At 42.3% G+C, this 17,123-nt stretch overlaps 1 protein-coding gene across 1 annotated transcript in view; it reads left to right on the top strand.

The window, feature by feature from the left end:
• Positions 1-13,393, top strand: part of LOC126481200 (L-asparaginase-like) — a 391,393-nt gene extending 378,000 nt beyond the window's left edge. The window contains exons 11-13 of the mRNA XM_050104797.1: positions 293-415; positions 496-595; positions 12,337-13,393. Coding sequence (XP_049960754.1) covers positions 293-415; positions 496-595; positions 12,337-12,531 — 418 coding nt within the window. The 3' untranslated portion in view covers positions 12,532-13,393. The remainder of the gene's footprint in view (positions 1-292; positions 416-495; positions 596-12,336) is intronic.
• Positions 13,394-17,123: the final 3,730 nt, after the last annotated feature.

Raw genomic sequence — 17,123 nt, 5'->3', positions numbered from 1 at the left:
TGACTACTTACAAGTTGCCATTAATCTTCCAAAACACTAAAAATACTCCATACCCCTAGGTCTAGCCCCCTCCCCACCCGATATAAAATATTGTATGGGGGCTTTTGCTGTATGTTACTTTCTGTTAGGCTCAGTTTTCAGTTAGGAGATAAATTTATCAACTCACTATTTTACAGTGAGCTATCAACAACGTGTAATTGCTTGATATAGTTATAACTTAATTTTATACTTTTCTATATGAGGTAGTTTCTATGGAATTTTAGACCCTAACTGTACATCCATCACCTTGCAGGTATGACAGAACACCTCTGATAGATGCTGTAAACAACGATCAGCATGAAATAATAAAATTACTGAGACAAGCTGGTGCTCATTTACATGGCAACCCAAGAACTATTGGAGAACACCTCTGCAGGTGACTAAGCAAATCTGAGTATAAAATAGAACAAACCTCCAAAAGAGTGAAAACTCACAATCGTATCTTAAATTTCACAGTGCAGCAGCAAGAGGCAATATAAACCGGCTTAAGTCGTATCATTTAGCAGGAGCAGATCTTGAACAGCCAGATTTAAGTGACCGTACTGCCTTACATCTGGTAAGTACGTAAGTAACAGAGGAGAAATACAAGTATCAAATAATTCTTCTTCTTCTTATAATGGGTTCTCGAGACGTGAGGAAATAGTGTTGAGACAAGAGCATCCAAGTGTGACGAATGAATAAATGAGCAAAGCACATGTTATTCTGAGACATGTCCTTATAATACTTAAATAATCACCATTATTTCAAATCAAATAAAGTACATAAGATTTTCCTACAGTTGAAAGTTGTGCTATTCATTACTCTTAAGATCACATACGTTTATAATGTATTGCATTAAACACAGGCCCATTGTATGAAGACTACTTACACACAATGTACAATGAAAACATCTGATGTTCTATTGTTTGGCAATAACTCATTATTGTTTTGACATTTTCCAGTAACTTATGAAAATTACGGAGATTTACAAATGCTAATGGACATTTCCAAATGCTGTTACGTGCAAAAATTGTGTGCATCATAATGATTTACAATAATTATTTTTGTTCCTGTGACTATGAGATGTTCAGGAAGGCATAATAGACTAATTTGATTGTGCTTCCAAATTCATTAACCTATAAGAAGGTCATTTACTTTGTATTTCACTACTCTGTTACGTCAACCCCAGGGGCCTCACAACTCTTTTCCAAGTGTGTGTGGGGCCCAAGCCATCGCCACAATTCTTTCAATTTCTGTGTCATTATCCTATTATTTGACTACTTTTTTCACTTTGACTCAATCTTTACAAGTGCCCTATTCAATGTCGACTTGACTATAGCTCCAGTGCCTGCTTTTGGTTAGTCAGTTTTACTTGTTTGTCAAAGCCTACTCTCATTTTGGCTTATTCACAAATGCTATCAGGCACCAAGTTTGAATTCCACTTTATTTTCAAAAATTTTTTAGTAGTACAGCTCATGCGATGAAGGTCACCTAATACACAATATGCTACCCAGTCCATGTGGGAGGTCATCAAGAACGCATGCAGTAGTATCCTCCTGACTTTAGAGGGGATGCACTGTTAGTGTCGATGCTTTTTCCTCCCCATCAAGGCTGAGGAGGATGTGTCTGTCTTATTTTGGGACAATGGAACTCAGAGCAACAACTTCTGTGCCAGTGGACCATTTCTTAAGTGGGGTGGCTCCCATGATGAGAGCCTCCAGCTGGAGTGACACCATGGTGGAACAGTTGCAATGAAGACTACTAAGTTGAACCACGCTGGTGGCCCTGTGGCTCCAGCAATCTCATCAGAGCAGTCGACTCGCTTTAATGCAGGATGATATAATACCAGTATGTTTCCCTCATTAGATGTGAATTGAGATGAAAATTGACATGTCATACAGGGAGAGAAATATGTGCCTCAGTTTGCTGGTTTGTACCAGGACTTCTTTAAAGACATTATTTAATATGGAGGAAATTGAAGACAATTAGGTGAAGTTACCTCGATAAAAAAAATGTAGAATGGGTGCATACGTAGTGAATTAGCATCCTCCACTCTTGTCCAGGGATTATTAATCTCAGACAAACTTGTTGACATCCCTGTCACAATTACCTCACACAGGAACCAAAATATCATCAGTTTTCCACAGAGACCTTCTACTTCATATAGATGTTGAATTTCGTACTAATTTATAATGTAGTGGTGTCTATTTTATCTGCTGGGTTCAGCGAGGGCCTACAGGTGACAAAGAAGACGCTGTTTCATTTATCTTGGGTTCTGAGATTCACTTACTTCTGGATGTATTTAAGATTTTGCTTTACTGGTGTAATGTAAAATCTTATGCACCATTTGCCTTGAGATGCTTCAAGTATATGAAATTTGGCCACATGCCATCAAGTTGTACAAATGAAACTATCTGTGGATACTGTAGATGACCATGACATGTGGCTACCACCTGGGTACAACTGCCTTACTGCACCAATTACTGTGAGGATCATTCCCTCTCATCACCAACATGCTATGTCACAAGAAGGGAATGTAAGATCAACGAGGATAAAATCTGCTCTTCCTCCTCATCACTGGGTTCTAGTGGCCATCTCATCTTCTCCCTTTCTGTGAGGGAGGCAGCTACTCCTACCCCTCTTCCATTACCTCTACATTTGTGATGGGGCCTTGGCTCCCCTCCACCCATATAAACAAGATCTATATGTGATCCTGGCCCTTCTACCCAAACCTTCACAACACCAGGCCCTTATGGCAATCAGCAGCTGCAAGAGGTATGGACACCGGGCCATAAGAACAGCTTCCTCTTCATCTGTATCAGATGTGTGTCTGGATACTACTACTACTGAATCCAAATAACATTGTTGTTGTTGTTGTTGTTGTTGTTGTTGTTGTTATGGTGATAAGGAGAAAGGAGCAAAAGAAGATAGAACCAAAGGTGATGGCAAACCTGGCAGTTTCAGCTCCCCTCGTTTCCCCTTCTTCAAGTATTGAAATAAGGCAGTAGATGGCAAACAGCAGGTGGCATTAACCCAAACTGAATCATGATTAACCATTCAGTTATTTTGGCACTGCCATTACACACATACACACAAATGTAATCCAGTGGAGTTGAAATGGCCGTTGCTGTCACCTTTCTGAGCTGAAACATTTTCTCTTGCTTTACTCAGTGGTTTGCATAGCTCTTCAGGAAATCAGATTCCCTTCAGTGTATTCACCTATTTGACATAATTATCCTGCCTGTTATAAGAACTGAGCTGACGTTTGCATATTCAATAACAGCTTCTCTACTCACTTTATTACAGCACATATTCATTTCAACTATCAACCTCACAACACTTATGTGATGACCCCAGTGATAGTGATCATCACCCACTTGTTGTATCTCTTCCACACTGATATTCAACTGGACACCCACTGTAATGAATACTGAAGAATTTTAGAGTGGCATATTTTTAGCTCTTCCCTAACACTTTTGTGCTTCCCTCTAAGAGTACTGAAGAGACCCTGAGACATACAAACATAAAGATATTACTCTCAATGGAATTAGTCGTACCACTTTCCTCAAGATCTCCACATCAGAGACCAGTGGATGCTGGAGATCGCCAAAGCCATTAAATGCTGCAGAAGGACATTCTTAACAATTCTCCTCAAGATGACTGTGTCACCATTTTGACTGACATAGTTCAGCCAATTTGCATCTTTTTTTCTTTTATTTATTTATTTTTTTATATTATTCTTCACTCAAACATTCCTCATAAATCAGTCTCTCTATCAGTGAAAACCATATCAAAATCCCTATTGTAGTTTCTGAGATAAGCTCCAATATAAAGACAGAACCACAGTGGCGGAGTTCAATTTATGTTGAAGGAGACCAATGACAGAGAGCACAGGAGCATATTGTACAGAACCTAGGTTAGTAAGTGTACTTGAAGCATCATTATTAATCAAGATTATGTGCATAACCCCCCCCTCCCACCCCCCACCCCCACCCCCCGCACACACACACTGTCACCAACTACTCTCTCTTGTCTTTCCTTTCTTGAAAGAGGATCATACGGTACTTTTAGTGAAAAGTAAATATTGATGTTCCTTAATTTATCAAATTTATTTTTGTTTAGTGATAGGATAATGATCTCTCTCCCTCCCTCCCTCCTTCCCTCCCTCCCTCCCTCCCTCCTTCTCTTCCTAATCCACACAGTTAAGTTACAGCATCTGAAAATGAATTTATCATCAAAACTGAATTGCAGTCAAACACAGAAAGAAAAAAATACTGTTTGTAAAGTGACAAGAGACATAGATAGATAGTCACAGACTCATTGTCTTCTATCACCACATGTTCCTTCCTCTTCATCTGGAAAATAAAAACTAATTGTGGAATTAAATAGGGAAGCTGTCAAGGAATTATAAGCCAAGGAAGACATAGTAGAATAGTTTGAGTAAAATCAACAGTGAAAGATTAGTGATGACCAAGAAATGGAAAGCTAAAAAGAAATTAATTGTTGAGAGTATAGCTTTCAAGCCAGAAATGGAGGAGGACAGCAGGAATATACACTCCTGGAAATGGAAAAAAGAACACATTGACACCGGTGTGTCAGACCCACCATACTTGCTCCGGACACTGCGAGAGGGCTGTACAAGCAATGATCACACGCACGGCACAGCGGACACACCAGGAACCGCGGTGTTGGCCGTCGAATGGCGCTAGCTGCGCAGCATTTGTGCACCGCCGCCGTCAGTGTCAGCCAGTTTGCCGTGGCATACGGAGCTCCATCGCAGTCTTTAACACTGGTAGCATGCCGCGACAGCGTTGACGTGAACCGTATGTGCAGTTGACGGACTTTGAGCGAGGGCGTATAGTGGGCATGCGGGAGGCCGGGTGGACGTACCGCCGAATTGCTCAACACGTGGGGCGTGAGGTCTCCACAGTACATCGATGTTGTCGCCAGTGGTCGGCGGAAGGTGCACGTGCCCGTCGACCTGGGACCGGACCGCAGCGACGCACGGATGCACGCCAAGACCGTAGGATCCTACGCAGTGCCGTAGGGGACCGCACCGCCACTTCCCAGCAAATTAGGGACACTGTTGCTCCTGGGGTATCGGCGAGGACCATTCGCAACCGTCTCCATGAAGCTGGGCTACGGTCCCGCACACCGTTAGGCCGTCTTCCGCTCACGCCCCAACATCGTGCAGCCAGCCTCCAGTGGTGTCGCGACAGGCGTGAATGGAGGGACGAATGGAGACGTGTCGTCTTCAGCGATGAGAGTCGCTTCTGCCTTGGTGCCAATGATGGTCGTATGCGTGTTTGGCGCCGTGCAGGTGAGCGCCACAATCAGGACTGCATACGACCGAGGCACACAGGGCCAACACCCGGCATCATGGAGTGGGGAGCGATCTCCTACACTGGCCGTACACCACTGGTGATCGTCGAGGGGACACTGAATAGTGCACGGTACATCCAAACCGTCATCGAACCCATCGTTCTACCATTCCTAGACCGGCAAGGGAACTTGCTGTTCAAACAGGACAATGCACGTCCGCATGTATCCCGTGCCACCCAACGTGCTCTAGAAGGTGTAAGTCAACTACCCTGGCCAGCAAGATCTCCGGATCTGTCCCCCATTGAGCATGTTTGGGACTGGATGAAGGGTCGACTCACGCGGTCTGCACGTCCATCACGAACGCTGGTCCAACTGAGGCGCCAGGTGGAAATGGCATGGCAAACCGTTCCACAGGACTACATCCAGCATCTCTACGATCGTCTCCATGGGAGAATAGCAGCCTGCATTGCTGCGAAAGGTGGATATACACTGTACTAGTGCCGACATTGTGCGTGCTCTGTTGCCTGTGTCTATGTGCCTGTGGTTCTGTCAGTGTGATCATGTGATGTATCTGACCCCAGGAATGTGTCAATAAAGTTTCCCCTTCCTGGGACAATGAATTCATGGTGTTCTTATTTCAATTTCCAGGAGTGTAGAAGTCTAGAATGAGGGAAAGAGAATAAAATACCAATTGATGGAAAAAGAAATAGTAGAGGGAAGATAATAAATTAGAAGCAGCAATAAAGAGAGAAAGAATACACAAATAAATAGAAGATAGTGGCACAGAAAATGGAGGGCAAGGAAGTAAGTGGGTAGTCACCAACTTCTACATGGTCGCGTATACAAACAGTTATCCAATACTGTCAAATGTTTTTTATTCCAGTCTTTGGTCACAATATCAATTCTTTAGACAATGACCAGTTTCAGTCCGTAATGACATCTAGGGAGGATGTAGGCAAACAGATTTCTGGTAGCTACAGTACTTCAGTAGCCAGTTGCAATAATGACTACATGGACAATGTGGCCTGTTCTACACCTTATTTTAGATCTATGTGATGGTGCTGTGCTGATTATATTTATGTGTTTTGATGATGCCATTATGGCCTTATCACTTTAGGACATGGTGTAAAAAAGTTAAGTTTTTACTATATTTTATCTACATCTACATCTACATTTATACTCCGCAAGCCACGCAACGGTGTGTGGCGGAGGGCACTTTACGTGCCACTGTCATTACCTCCCTTTCCTGTTCCAGTATGGTTCGCGGGAAGAACGACTGTCTGAAAGCCTCCGTGTGCGCTCTAATCTCTCTAATTTTACATTTGTGATCTCCTCAGGAGGTATAAGTAGGGGGAAGCAATATATTCGATACCTCATCCAGAAACGCACCCGCTCAAAACCGGGCGAGCAAGCTACACCGCGATGCAGAGCGCCTCTCTTGCAGAGTCTGCCACTTGAGTTTGTTAAACATCTCCGTAACGCTATCACGGTTACAAAATAACCCTGTGACGAAACGTGCCGCTCTTCTTTGGATCTTCTCTATCTCCTCCGTCAACCCAATCTGGTACGGATCCCACACTGATGAGCAATACTCAAGTATAGGTCGAACGAATACAGGGAGCGAAAGGCTATTTACAATTTGTACTGAAACCAGATGGCAGTTATAAGAGTCGAGGGGCACGAAAGGGAAGCAGTGGTTGGGAAAGGAGTGAGAAAGGGTTGTAGCCTCTCCCCGATGTTATTCAATCTGTATATTGAGCAAGCAGTAAAGGAAACAAAAGAAAAATTTGGAGTAGGTATTAAAATTCATGGAGAAGAAGTAAAAACTTTGAGGTTCGCCGATGACATTGTAATTCTGTCAGAGACAGCAAAGGACTTGGAAGAGCAGTTGAACGGAATGGACAGTGTCTTGAAAGGAGGATATAAGATGAACATCAACAAGAGCAAAACGAGGATAATGGAATGTAGTCAAATTAAATCGGGTGATGCTGAGGGGATTAGATTAGGAAATGAGACACTTAAAGTAGTAAAGGAGTTTTGCTATTTAGGGAGTAAAATAACTGATGATGGTCGAAGTAGAGAGGATATAAAATGTAGACTGGCAATGGCAAGGAAATCGTTTCTGAAAAAGAGAAATTTGTTAACATCGAGTATAGATTTAAGTGTCAGGAAGTCGTTTCTGAAAGTATTTGTATGGAGTGTAGCCATGTATGGAAGTGAAACATGGACGATAACCAGTTTGGACAAGAAGAGAATAGAAGCTTTCGAAATGTGGTGCTACAGAAGAATCCTGAAGATAAGGTGGGTAGATCATGTAACTAATGAGGAGGTATTGAATAGGATTGGGGAGAAGAGAAGTTTGTGGCACAACTTGACTAGAAGAAGGGATCGGTTGGTAGGACATGTTTTGAGGCATCAAGGGATCACAAATTTAGCATTGGAGGGCAGCTTGGAGGGTAAAAATCGTAGAGGGAGACCAAGAGATCAATACACTAAGCAGATTCAGAAGGATGTAGGTTGCAGTAGGTACTGGGAGATGAAGAAGCTTGCACAGGATAGGGTAGCATGGAGAGCTGCAACAAACCAGTCTCAGGACTGAAGACCACAACAACAACAGGTCAAACGAGTGTTTTGTAAGCCACCTCCTTTGGTGATGGACTACATTTTCTAAGGACTCTCCCAATGAATCTCAACCTGGTACCCGCCTTACCAACAATTAATTTTATATGATCATTCCACTTCAAATTGTTCTGCACGCATACTCCCAGATATTTTACAGAAGTAACTGCTACCAGTGTTTGTTCCGCTATCATATAATCATACAATAAAGGATCCTTCTTTCTATGTATTCGCAATACATTACATTTGTCTATGTTAAGGGTCAGTTGCCACTCCCTGCACCAAGTGCCTATCCGCTGCAGATCTTCCTGCATTTCGCTACAATTTTCTAATGCTGCAACTTCTCTCTATACTACAGCATCATCTGCGAAAAGCCGCATGGGACTTCCGACACTATCTACTAGGTCATTTATATATATATTGTGAAAAGCAATGGTCCTATAACACTCCCCTGTGGCACGCCAGAGGTTACTTTAACGTCTGTAGACGTCTCACCATTGATAACAACATGCTGTGTTCTGTTTGCTAAAAACTCTTCAATCCAGTCACACAGCTGGTCTGATATTCCGTAGGCTCTTACTTTGTTTATCAGGCGACAGTGCGGAACTGTATCGAACGCCTTCCGGAAGTCAAGAAAAATAGCATCTACCTGGAAGCCTGTATCTAATATTTTCTGGGTCTCATGAACAAATAAAGCGAGTTGGGTCTCACACGATCGCTGTTTCCGGAATCCATGTTGATTCCTACATAGTAGATTCTGGGTTTCCAGAAACGACATGATACGCGAGCAAAAAACATGTTCTAAAATTCTACAACAGATCGACGTCAGAGATATAGATCTATAGTTTTGCGCATCTGCTCGACGACCCTTCTTGAAGACTGGGACTATCTGTGCTCTTTTCCACTCGTTTGGAACCTTCCATTCCTCTAGAGACTTGCGGTACATGGCTGTTAGAAGGGGGGCAAGTTCTTTCGCGTACTCTGTGTAGAATCGAATTGGTATCCCGTCAGGTCCAGTGGACTTCCCTCTGTTGAGTGATTCCAGTTGCTTTTCTATTCCTTGGACACTTATTTCGATGTCAGCCATTTTTTCGTTTGTGTGCGGATTTAGAGAAGGAACTGCAGTGCGGTCTTCCTCTGTGTAACAGCTTTGGAAAAAGGTGTTTAGTATTTCAGCTTTATGCGTGTCATCCTCTGTTTCAATGCCATCATCATCCCGGAGTGTCTGGATATGCTGGTTCGAGCCACTTACTGATTTAACGTAAGACCAGAACTTCCTAGGATTTTCTGTCAAGTCGGTACATAGAATTTTACTTTTGAATTCACTGAACGCTTCACGCATAGCCCTCCTTACGCTAACTTTGACATCGTTTAGCTTCTGTTTGTCTGAGAGGTTTTGGCTGCGTTTAAACTTAGAGTGAAGCTCTCTTTGCTTTCGCAGTAGTTTCCTAACTTTGTTGTTGTACCACGGTGGGTTTTTCCCGTCCCTCACAGTTTTATTTGGCACGTACCTGTCTAAAACACATTTTACGATTGCCTTGAACTTTTTCCATAAACACTCAACATTGTCAGTGTCGGAACAGAAATTTTCGTTTTGATCTGTTAGGTAGTCTGAAAACTGCCTTCTATTACTCTTGCTAAACAGATAAACCTTCCTCCCTTTTTTTATATTCCTACTAACTTCCATATTCAGGGATGCTGCAACGGCCTTATGATCACTGATTCCCTGTTCTGTACATACAGAGTCGAAAAGTTTGGGTCTATTTGTTATCATTAGGTCCAAGATGTTATCTCCACGAGTCAGTTCTCTGTTTAATTGTTCGAGTTAATTTTCGGATAGTGCACTCAGAATAATGTCACTCGATGCTCTGTCCCTACCACCCATCCTAAACATCTGAGTGTCCCAGTCTATATCTGGTAAATTGAAATCTCCACCTAAGACTATAACATGCTGAGAAAATTTATGTGAAATGTATTCCAAATTTTCTCTCAGTTGTCCTGCCACTAATGCTGCTGAGTCGGGAGGTCGGTAAAAGGAGCCAATTATTAACCTAGCTTGGTTGTTGAGTGTAACCTCCACCCATAATAATTCACAGGAACTATCCACTTCTATTTCACTACAGGATAAACTACTACTAACAGCGACGAACACTCCACCACCGGTTGCATGCAATCTATCCTTTTTAAACACCGTCTGTACCTTTGTAAAAATTTTGGCAGAATTTATCTCTGGCTTCAACCAGCTTTCTGTACCTATAACGATTTCGGCTTCGGTGCTTTCTATCAGCGCTTGAAGTTCCGGTACTTTACCAACGCAGCTTCGACAGTTTACAATTACAATACCGATTGCTGCTTGGTCCCCGCACGTCCTGACTTTGCCCTGCACCCGTTGAGGCTGTTGCCCTTTCTGTACTTGCCCAAGGTCATCTAACCTAAAAAACCGCCCAGCCCACGCCACACAACCCCTGCTACCAGTGTAGCCGCTTGTTGCATGTAGTGGACTCCTGACCTATCCAGCGGAACCCGAAACCCCACCACCCTATGGCGCAAGTCGAGGAATCTGCAGCCCACACGGTCGCAGAACCACCTCAGCCTCTGATTCAGACCCTCCACTCGGCTCTGTACCAAAGGTCCGCAGTCAGTCCTGTCGACGATGCTGCAGATGGTGAGCTCTGCTTTCATCCCGCTAGCGAGACTGGGAGTCTTCACCAAATCAGACAGCCGCCTAAACCCAGAGAGGATTTCCTCGGATATCTGTGCATTTCCCTGGTTGTATGATAGTATATTGTGATACGCATTGCTGTATTATGTTGAAAGATACACTGCTCACTAGGAGTATGTATTTTTATATTGTAGATCTGAGGATGGTCATTATGGACTGAAACCGGTCATCGTCTAAAGAATTGATATTGTGATCAAAGACTGGAATAAAAAATATTAAGTGGGTAGTGACAGACACAGGAATATGTTGCAAGGAAATGTGACAAAGAGAAGCATAAGGTGTGACATGGATTTTGTAGAAGTTGATTAGCCAAAGATAAGTGTGTCTGGCTGGTGTGAGGAGAAAAGTGGTTAGGATGGACCTTATTACAGGATATGACTTCAGAGAATTTTTACCCTTTTGGGAAAATTGGCTATGTATTCCTGCACAGGAAAGTTTGAGATGATTTATGTGAGAAAATACAATTCTTTGTTGTTTTTCACAGTGACACAAGGAACAAAATATCTATCTCGTAATATTCAGAAAATGTCATTCAGTTTTAGATATTGGCATAACTGATTAATGTACTTAATATTTGCTGGGAATATCATAATTAAGAGCAAAAAGTGACACATGTGAAAGTATACAACAGAAGAAAAACTGTTCCAGAAGACATTGGCCCATAAACAAGCCATTTTCAAGATAATTAAGAATGTGGGGTTAAAATGTGCCACTGACTATACTTCGGAATATTTCCCTAGTTGGTGCAAATTATTTGAAATATCAACTTCTTGATTAAATCCCCATCAAAGGGGGCTCCACTTACGGTGTACCTTGACAAGAAATTCAGTACTATATCAGCACATTATGTGTTTTAATTTACTGTTCTCTCATACCTATTAAAGGAGGTGTTCCACATGTTCCTTTTGCATTGGATCATGTTGAAAATCTTAACAAGATGTACTATTCACTGCTTCAGTTCCTTGTGTGTATCTTCTGATAAGACTCCAGATAGAGAAATACAGAGGATTAATGCCAGGTGATCTTGGAGGCCAAAGTGCAGGCCCTGATCAACCTATCCCTCATGGACTATATTGTTATGTTAGATGTCTTGCATTGGCAGTAAAATGTGCCGATGTCAAATCAAGCATAAATGACATTCTCCAACAATAGGCCCAGGGTGACATTTGAGATCAATCAGATGAGAACTTAATGGAAAAGTTAACTTAAGAATGACATATTGTAACACATGAAGCTGCTTTATAGTTTATTTTTAATTAAAAATAAACTATATAGCAGTTTTATGAGTTAAATATGTAATTTCTAAGATTTATCAAAGCCATGGAACAAAAGAACAAAAATTACCTTGAAAAATTTACATCTCAAATGCATTTGTACTAACTGGTGCAATATTTCATATCAAAGTCTGTAGCAGCTTGTAATCCCAAATTCACAATTATTTTGCAAATGGCTTGTTTGAAGACTTGTGTGTACTGAAATGGTTTTGTTTCTACCATTGTATATTTTAATCCGTGTCAGTGTTCATCATGATACACTCTGAATTTGCCAAGCATCTGAATCTGTGTAATGTACTGCACCTCCTGCGTTAATGAGTTCGTAATCAACTTTTTAATTCTGTAAATGTAATGTGGGTAATGAATTGTTTTGTTTTTCAGGCTGCACTTCATGGTCATGTTGATTGTGTATCCTTCTTGCTAGTAAATAATGTACATAAGGATGCAAAAGATCTTCTTGGCCATACCCCAACAGATTTGGCTACAGCTATGAATCACACTGATGTTCTTGAATTGCTTCATTTTACGGAACCTGATGACAATACAGATGAAAATGAATTCAGCAAATACCTTTGAAAGTGACTAAACAGGCAGGAGGGACTTTATGCAAGCCACAGCTGCATTAGGTGTGATGGTTATGGACAGTGGAAATGTGACTTTGAAACTTGGAAGTTAAAAAGCGATATTAATTTTGTAGTAACAAACGCAGTTATATGAGGAATTACTTAGTGCCTGAAGATTATTTGCCATTTTTTGTGTACAAATCAGGGTAACTGAAACTATATATTTCATTTGTACATGTAATTATCATCACCAATTCAGGGAACATTGTATGGATTCATCAGATGACATGCTTTATTAATGAACAGTCAAAAACAAAAAAAAGTAGCACTTGGAACATTGGCAGTGAAGTAGAATGAGTTGCAGTAATGATTGTTTTATAACTGCAAGAATTTTTGGCAGGAAGGAGGTGACTTGCAGACCAGAGGCAATGTAACTGCCAACTTTCCTTTCTTTGTATATGGTTGCTGAGCATACAAGTACCTTCTCAAATATTTTGAAATTGAGATCCTTGTTACTACTTTATATTTTATAGTTTGCAATTAGTCTGTGCAGTTGTACAGTTCATAGTAATGCATTGAGAGCTGATATTAATTAATGTCCTTGTGATGTCTTTTAAGTTATCTCAGTTGTATGAATGAACTCATATATTAAATTACTGAACAGAAAGTGCCGTAAAACACTAGTTCTAGACTCATTAAAATGAAACTGAACAGACAATTCATTGCTTGCACCTGCTTTTATAACAAGAAAGACAAGCCAACATACTGGTATATAGTCTCAGCATAATTTTTTAGTTGTTGCTGTGGCTATTTTCCACACAAACTTCAGAAATTATTTTGTACATATTTATATATAATAAGCAAACTACCTTTGTGAGAGGTATTAGGTAATAAATTCTTTATAACCCAGATGTATTTTGCATTGATTTGAAAACTCCATTGACTGGTTTTGTTATAATGTTACACATTTTTTGTTTCACATGTATTTTGTAGATTTATGACATGTCGGTTGAGTAGTTTTGTTACCATGTTCTTTGCATCTACATCAGTACCACATGATGTACTATATGACAGAACATACCACTATAATTTTTTCCATGTGATGATTGAAAACAACCAGTACAGCTCAAGCAAAATTTACCAGTGTGGTGCAATGTGACAGCCTATAGCCTTTCAACTTACCAGGGTAGTAATCATAAATAAACTGAAATAGTGGTAGCAGCAGGATTCAAACTCTAGCTGATGAATTGCCAGTCAGTATGCTTGATCACTCAGGTATGGTATCATTATATCAACTGCTCCTCAAAACCCCCTGATGCTTAACGCTCACACAGTACATGACACACACTTTAAAATAAAACTACTGACCTGGTGCTGAGCAACAAGCAAACAAGCACCCTCAGTGTTGGCAGGGACAGTGTCACATGAGAGCATGCACAGTCTGAAACGGACAGCTGTATCCCTTCTCTAAGTTGATCGTAGCATGGCTGACCATGAATTCAGCACTCATTACTGGTTTCTAGTTATTGCAGTGAGAGCACTACAAAATGTGTTTTCATCCATTTGATTTGCGTAAGAGCACACATTTGAAGAGAAAAGGCATAATTTTAATGTCATTTTTGGCTTGCATTCAAAACAAAATGATCCAATTTTAGCATGATTTTTACAGTTTGCTGTAGCACATTAGCACATGATAACTGGCAATCACTGAGATCAATAGCCATTAGTATGCCCTGTTGTTGTTGTGGTCTTCAGTCCAGAGACTGGTTTGATGCAGCTCTCCATGCTACTCTATCCTGTGCAAGCTTCATCATCTCTCAGTACCTACTGCAACCTACATCCTTCTGAATCTGTTAAGTGTATTAATCTCTTGGTCTCCCTCTATGATTTTTACCCTCCACGCTGCCCTCCAATACTGATTTGGTGATCCGTAGATGCCTTAGAATATGCCTTACCAACCAATCCCTTCTTCTAGTCAAGTTGTACCACAAATTTCTCTTCTCTCCAATTCTTTTCAATACCTCCTCATTAGTTATGTGGTCTACCAATCTAATCTTCAGCATTCTTCTGTAGCACCACATTTCAAAAGCTTCTATTCTCTTCTTTCTAAGCTATTTGTCGTCCATGTTTCACTTCCATATGGCTACATGGCTACACTCCATACAAATACTTTCAGAAACGATTTCCTGACACTTAGTCTATACTCGATGTTAACAAATTTCTCTTCTTCAGAAATGCTTTCCTTGCCATTGCCAGTCTACATTTTATATCCTCTCTACTTCGACCATCATCAGTTATTTTGCTCCCCAAATACACTCCTGGAAATGGAAAAAAGAACACACTGACACCGGTGTCAGACCCACCATACTTGCTCCGGACACTGCGAGAGGGCTGTACAACCAATGATCACACGCACGGCACAGCGGACACACCAGGAACCGCGGTGTTGGCCGTCGAATAGCGCTAGCTGCGCAGCATTTGTGCACCGCCGTCGTCAGTGTCAGCCAGTTTGCCGTGGCATACGGAGCTCCATCGCAGTCTTTAACACTGGTAGCATGCCGCGACAGCGTGGACGTGAACCGTATGTGCAGTTGACGGACTTTGAGCGAGGGCGTATAGTGGGCATGCGGGAGGCCGGGTGGACGTACCGCCGAATTGCTCAACACGTGGGGCGTGAGGTCTCCACAGTACATCGATGTTGTCGCCAGTGGTCGGCGGAAGGTGCACGTGCCCGTCGACCTGGGACCGGACCGCACGGATGCACGCCAAGACCGTAGGATCCTACGCAGTGCCGTAGGGGAGCGCACCGCCACTTCCCAGCAAATTAGGGACACTGTTGCTCCTGGGGTATCGGCGAGGACCATTCGCAACCGTCTCCATGAAGCTGGGCTACGCTCCCGCACACCGTTAGGCCGTCTTCCGCTCACGCCCCAACATCGTGCAGCCCGCCTCCAGTGGTGTCGCGACAGGCGTGAATGGAAGGACGAATGGAGACGTGTCGTCTTCAGCGATGAGAGTCGCTTCTGCCTTGGTGCCAATGATGGTCGTATACGTGTTTGGCGCCGTGTTTGGCGCCGTGCAGGTGAGCGCCACAATCAGGACTGCATACGACCGAGGCACACAGGGCCAACACCCGGCATCATGGTGTGGGGAGCGATCTCCTACACTTGCCGTACACCACTGGTGATCGTCGAGGGGACACTGAATAGTGCACGGTACATCCAAACCGTCATCGAACCCATCGTTCTACCATTCCTAGACCGGCAAGGGAACTTGCTGTTCCAACAGGACAATGCACGTCCGCTTGTATCCCGTGCCACCCAACGTGCTCTAGAAGGTGTAAGTCAACTACCCTGGCCAGCAAGATCTCCGGATCTGTCCTCCATTGAGCATGTTTGGGACTGGATGAAGCGTCGTCTCACGCGGTCTGCACGTCCAGCACGAACGCTGGTCCAACTGAGGCGCCAGGTGGAAATGGCATGGCAAGCCGTTCCACAGGACTACATCCATCATCTCTACGATCGTCTCCATGGGAGAATAGCAGCCTGCATTGCTGCGAAAGGTGGATATACACTGTACTAGTGCCGACATTGTGCATGCTCTGTTGCCTGTGTCTATGTGCCTGTGGTTCTGTCAGTGTGATCATGTGATGTATCTGACCCCAGGAATGTGTCAATAAAGTTTCCCCTTCCTGGGACAATGAATTCACGGTGTTCTTATTTCAATTTCCAGGAGTGTAGCAAAACTCCTTTACTACTATAAGTGTCTCATTTCCTCATCTAATTCCCTCAGCATCACCCAACTTAATTCATCTACATTCCATTATCCTCGTTTTGCTTTTGTTGATGTTCATTTTATATCCTCCTTCCAGGTCCTTTGCTGTCTCTGACAGAATTACAATGTCATTGGCGAACCTCAAAGTTTTTGCTTCTTCTCCATGGATTTTAATTCGTACTCCGAATTTTTCTTTCGTTTCCTTTACTGCTTGCTCAATATACAGATTGAATAACATCGGGGATAGGCTACAACCCTTCCCAACCACTGCTTCCCTTTCATGCCCCTTGACTCTCATAACTGCCATCTGGTTTCTGTACAAATTGTAAATAGCCTTTCGCTCCCTGTATTTTACCCCTGCGACCTTCAGAATTTGAAAGAAAGTATTCCACTCAACATTGTCAAAAGCTTTCTTTAAGTCTACAAATGCTAGAAAAATAGGTTTGTCTTTCCTTAATCTATTTTATAAGATAAATTGTAGGGTCAGTATTGCCTCACGTGTTCCAACATTTCTATAGAATCCAAACTGATCTTCCCTGAGGTCGGCATCTACCAGTTTTTCCATTTGTCTGTGAAGAATTTGTGTTAGTATTTTGCAACCATGGCTTATTAAACTGATAGTTTGGTAATTTTCACATCTGTCAACACCTGCTTTCTTTGGGATTGGAATTATTATATTCTTCGTGAAGCCTGAGGGTATTTCACCTGTCTCATACATCTTGCTCACTAGATGGTAGAGTTTTGTTAGGCCTGGCTCTACCAAAGCTGTCATTAGTTCTAATGGAATGTTGTCTACTCCCGGGACCTTGTTTCAACTTGGGTCTTTCAGTG

Source organism: Schistocerca serialis, chromosome 5, assembly GCF_023864345.2.
Source record: "Schistocerca serialis cubense isolate TAMUIC-IGC-003099 chromosome 5, iqSchSeri2.2, whole genome shotgun sequence".
Taxonomy (NCBI): Eukaryota; Metazoa; Arthropoda; class Insecta; order Orthoptera; family Acrididae; genus Schistocerca; species Schistocerca serialis.
This window is presented reverse-complemented; position numbering and strand designations above follow the sequence as displayed.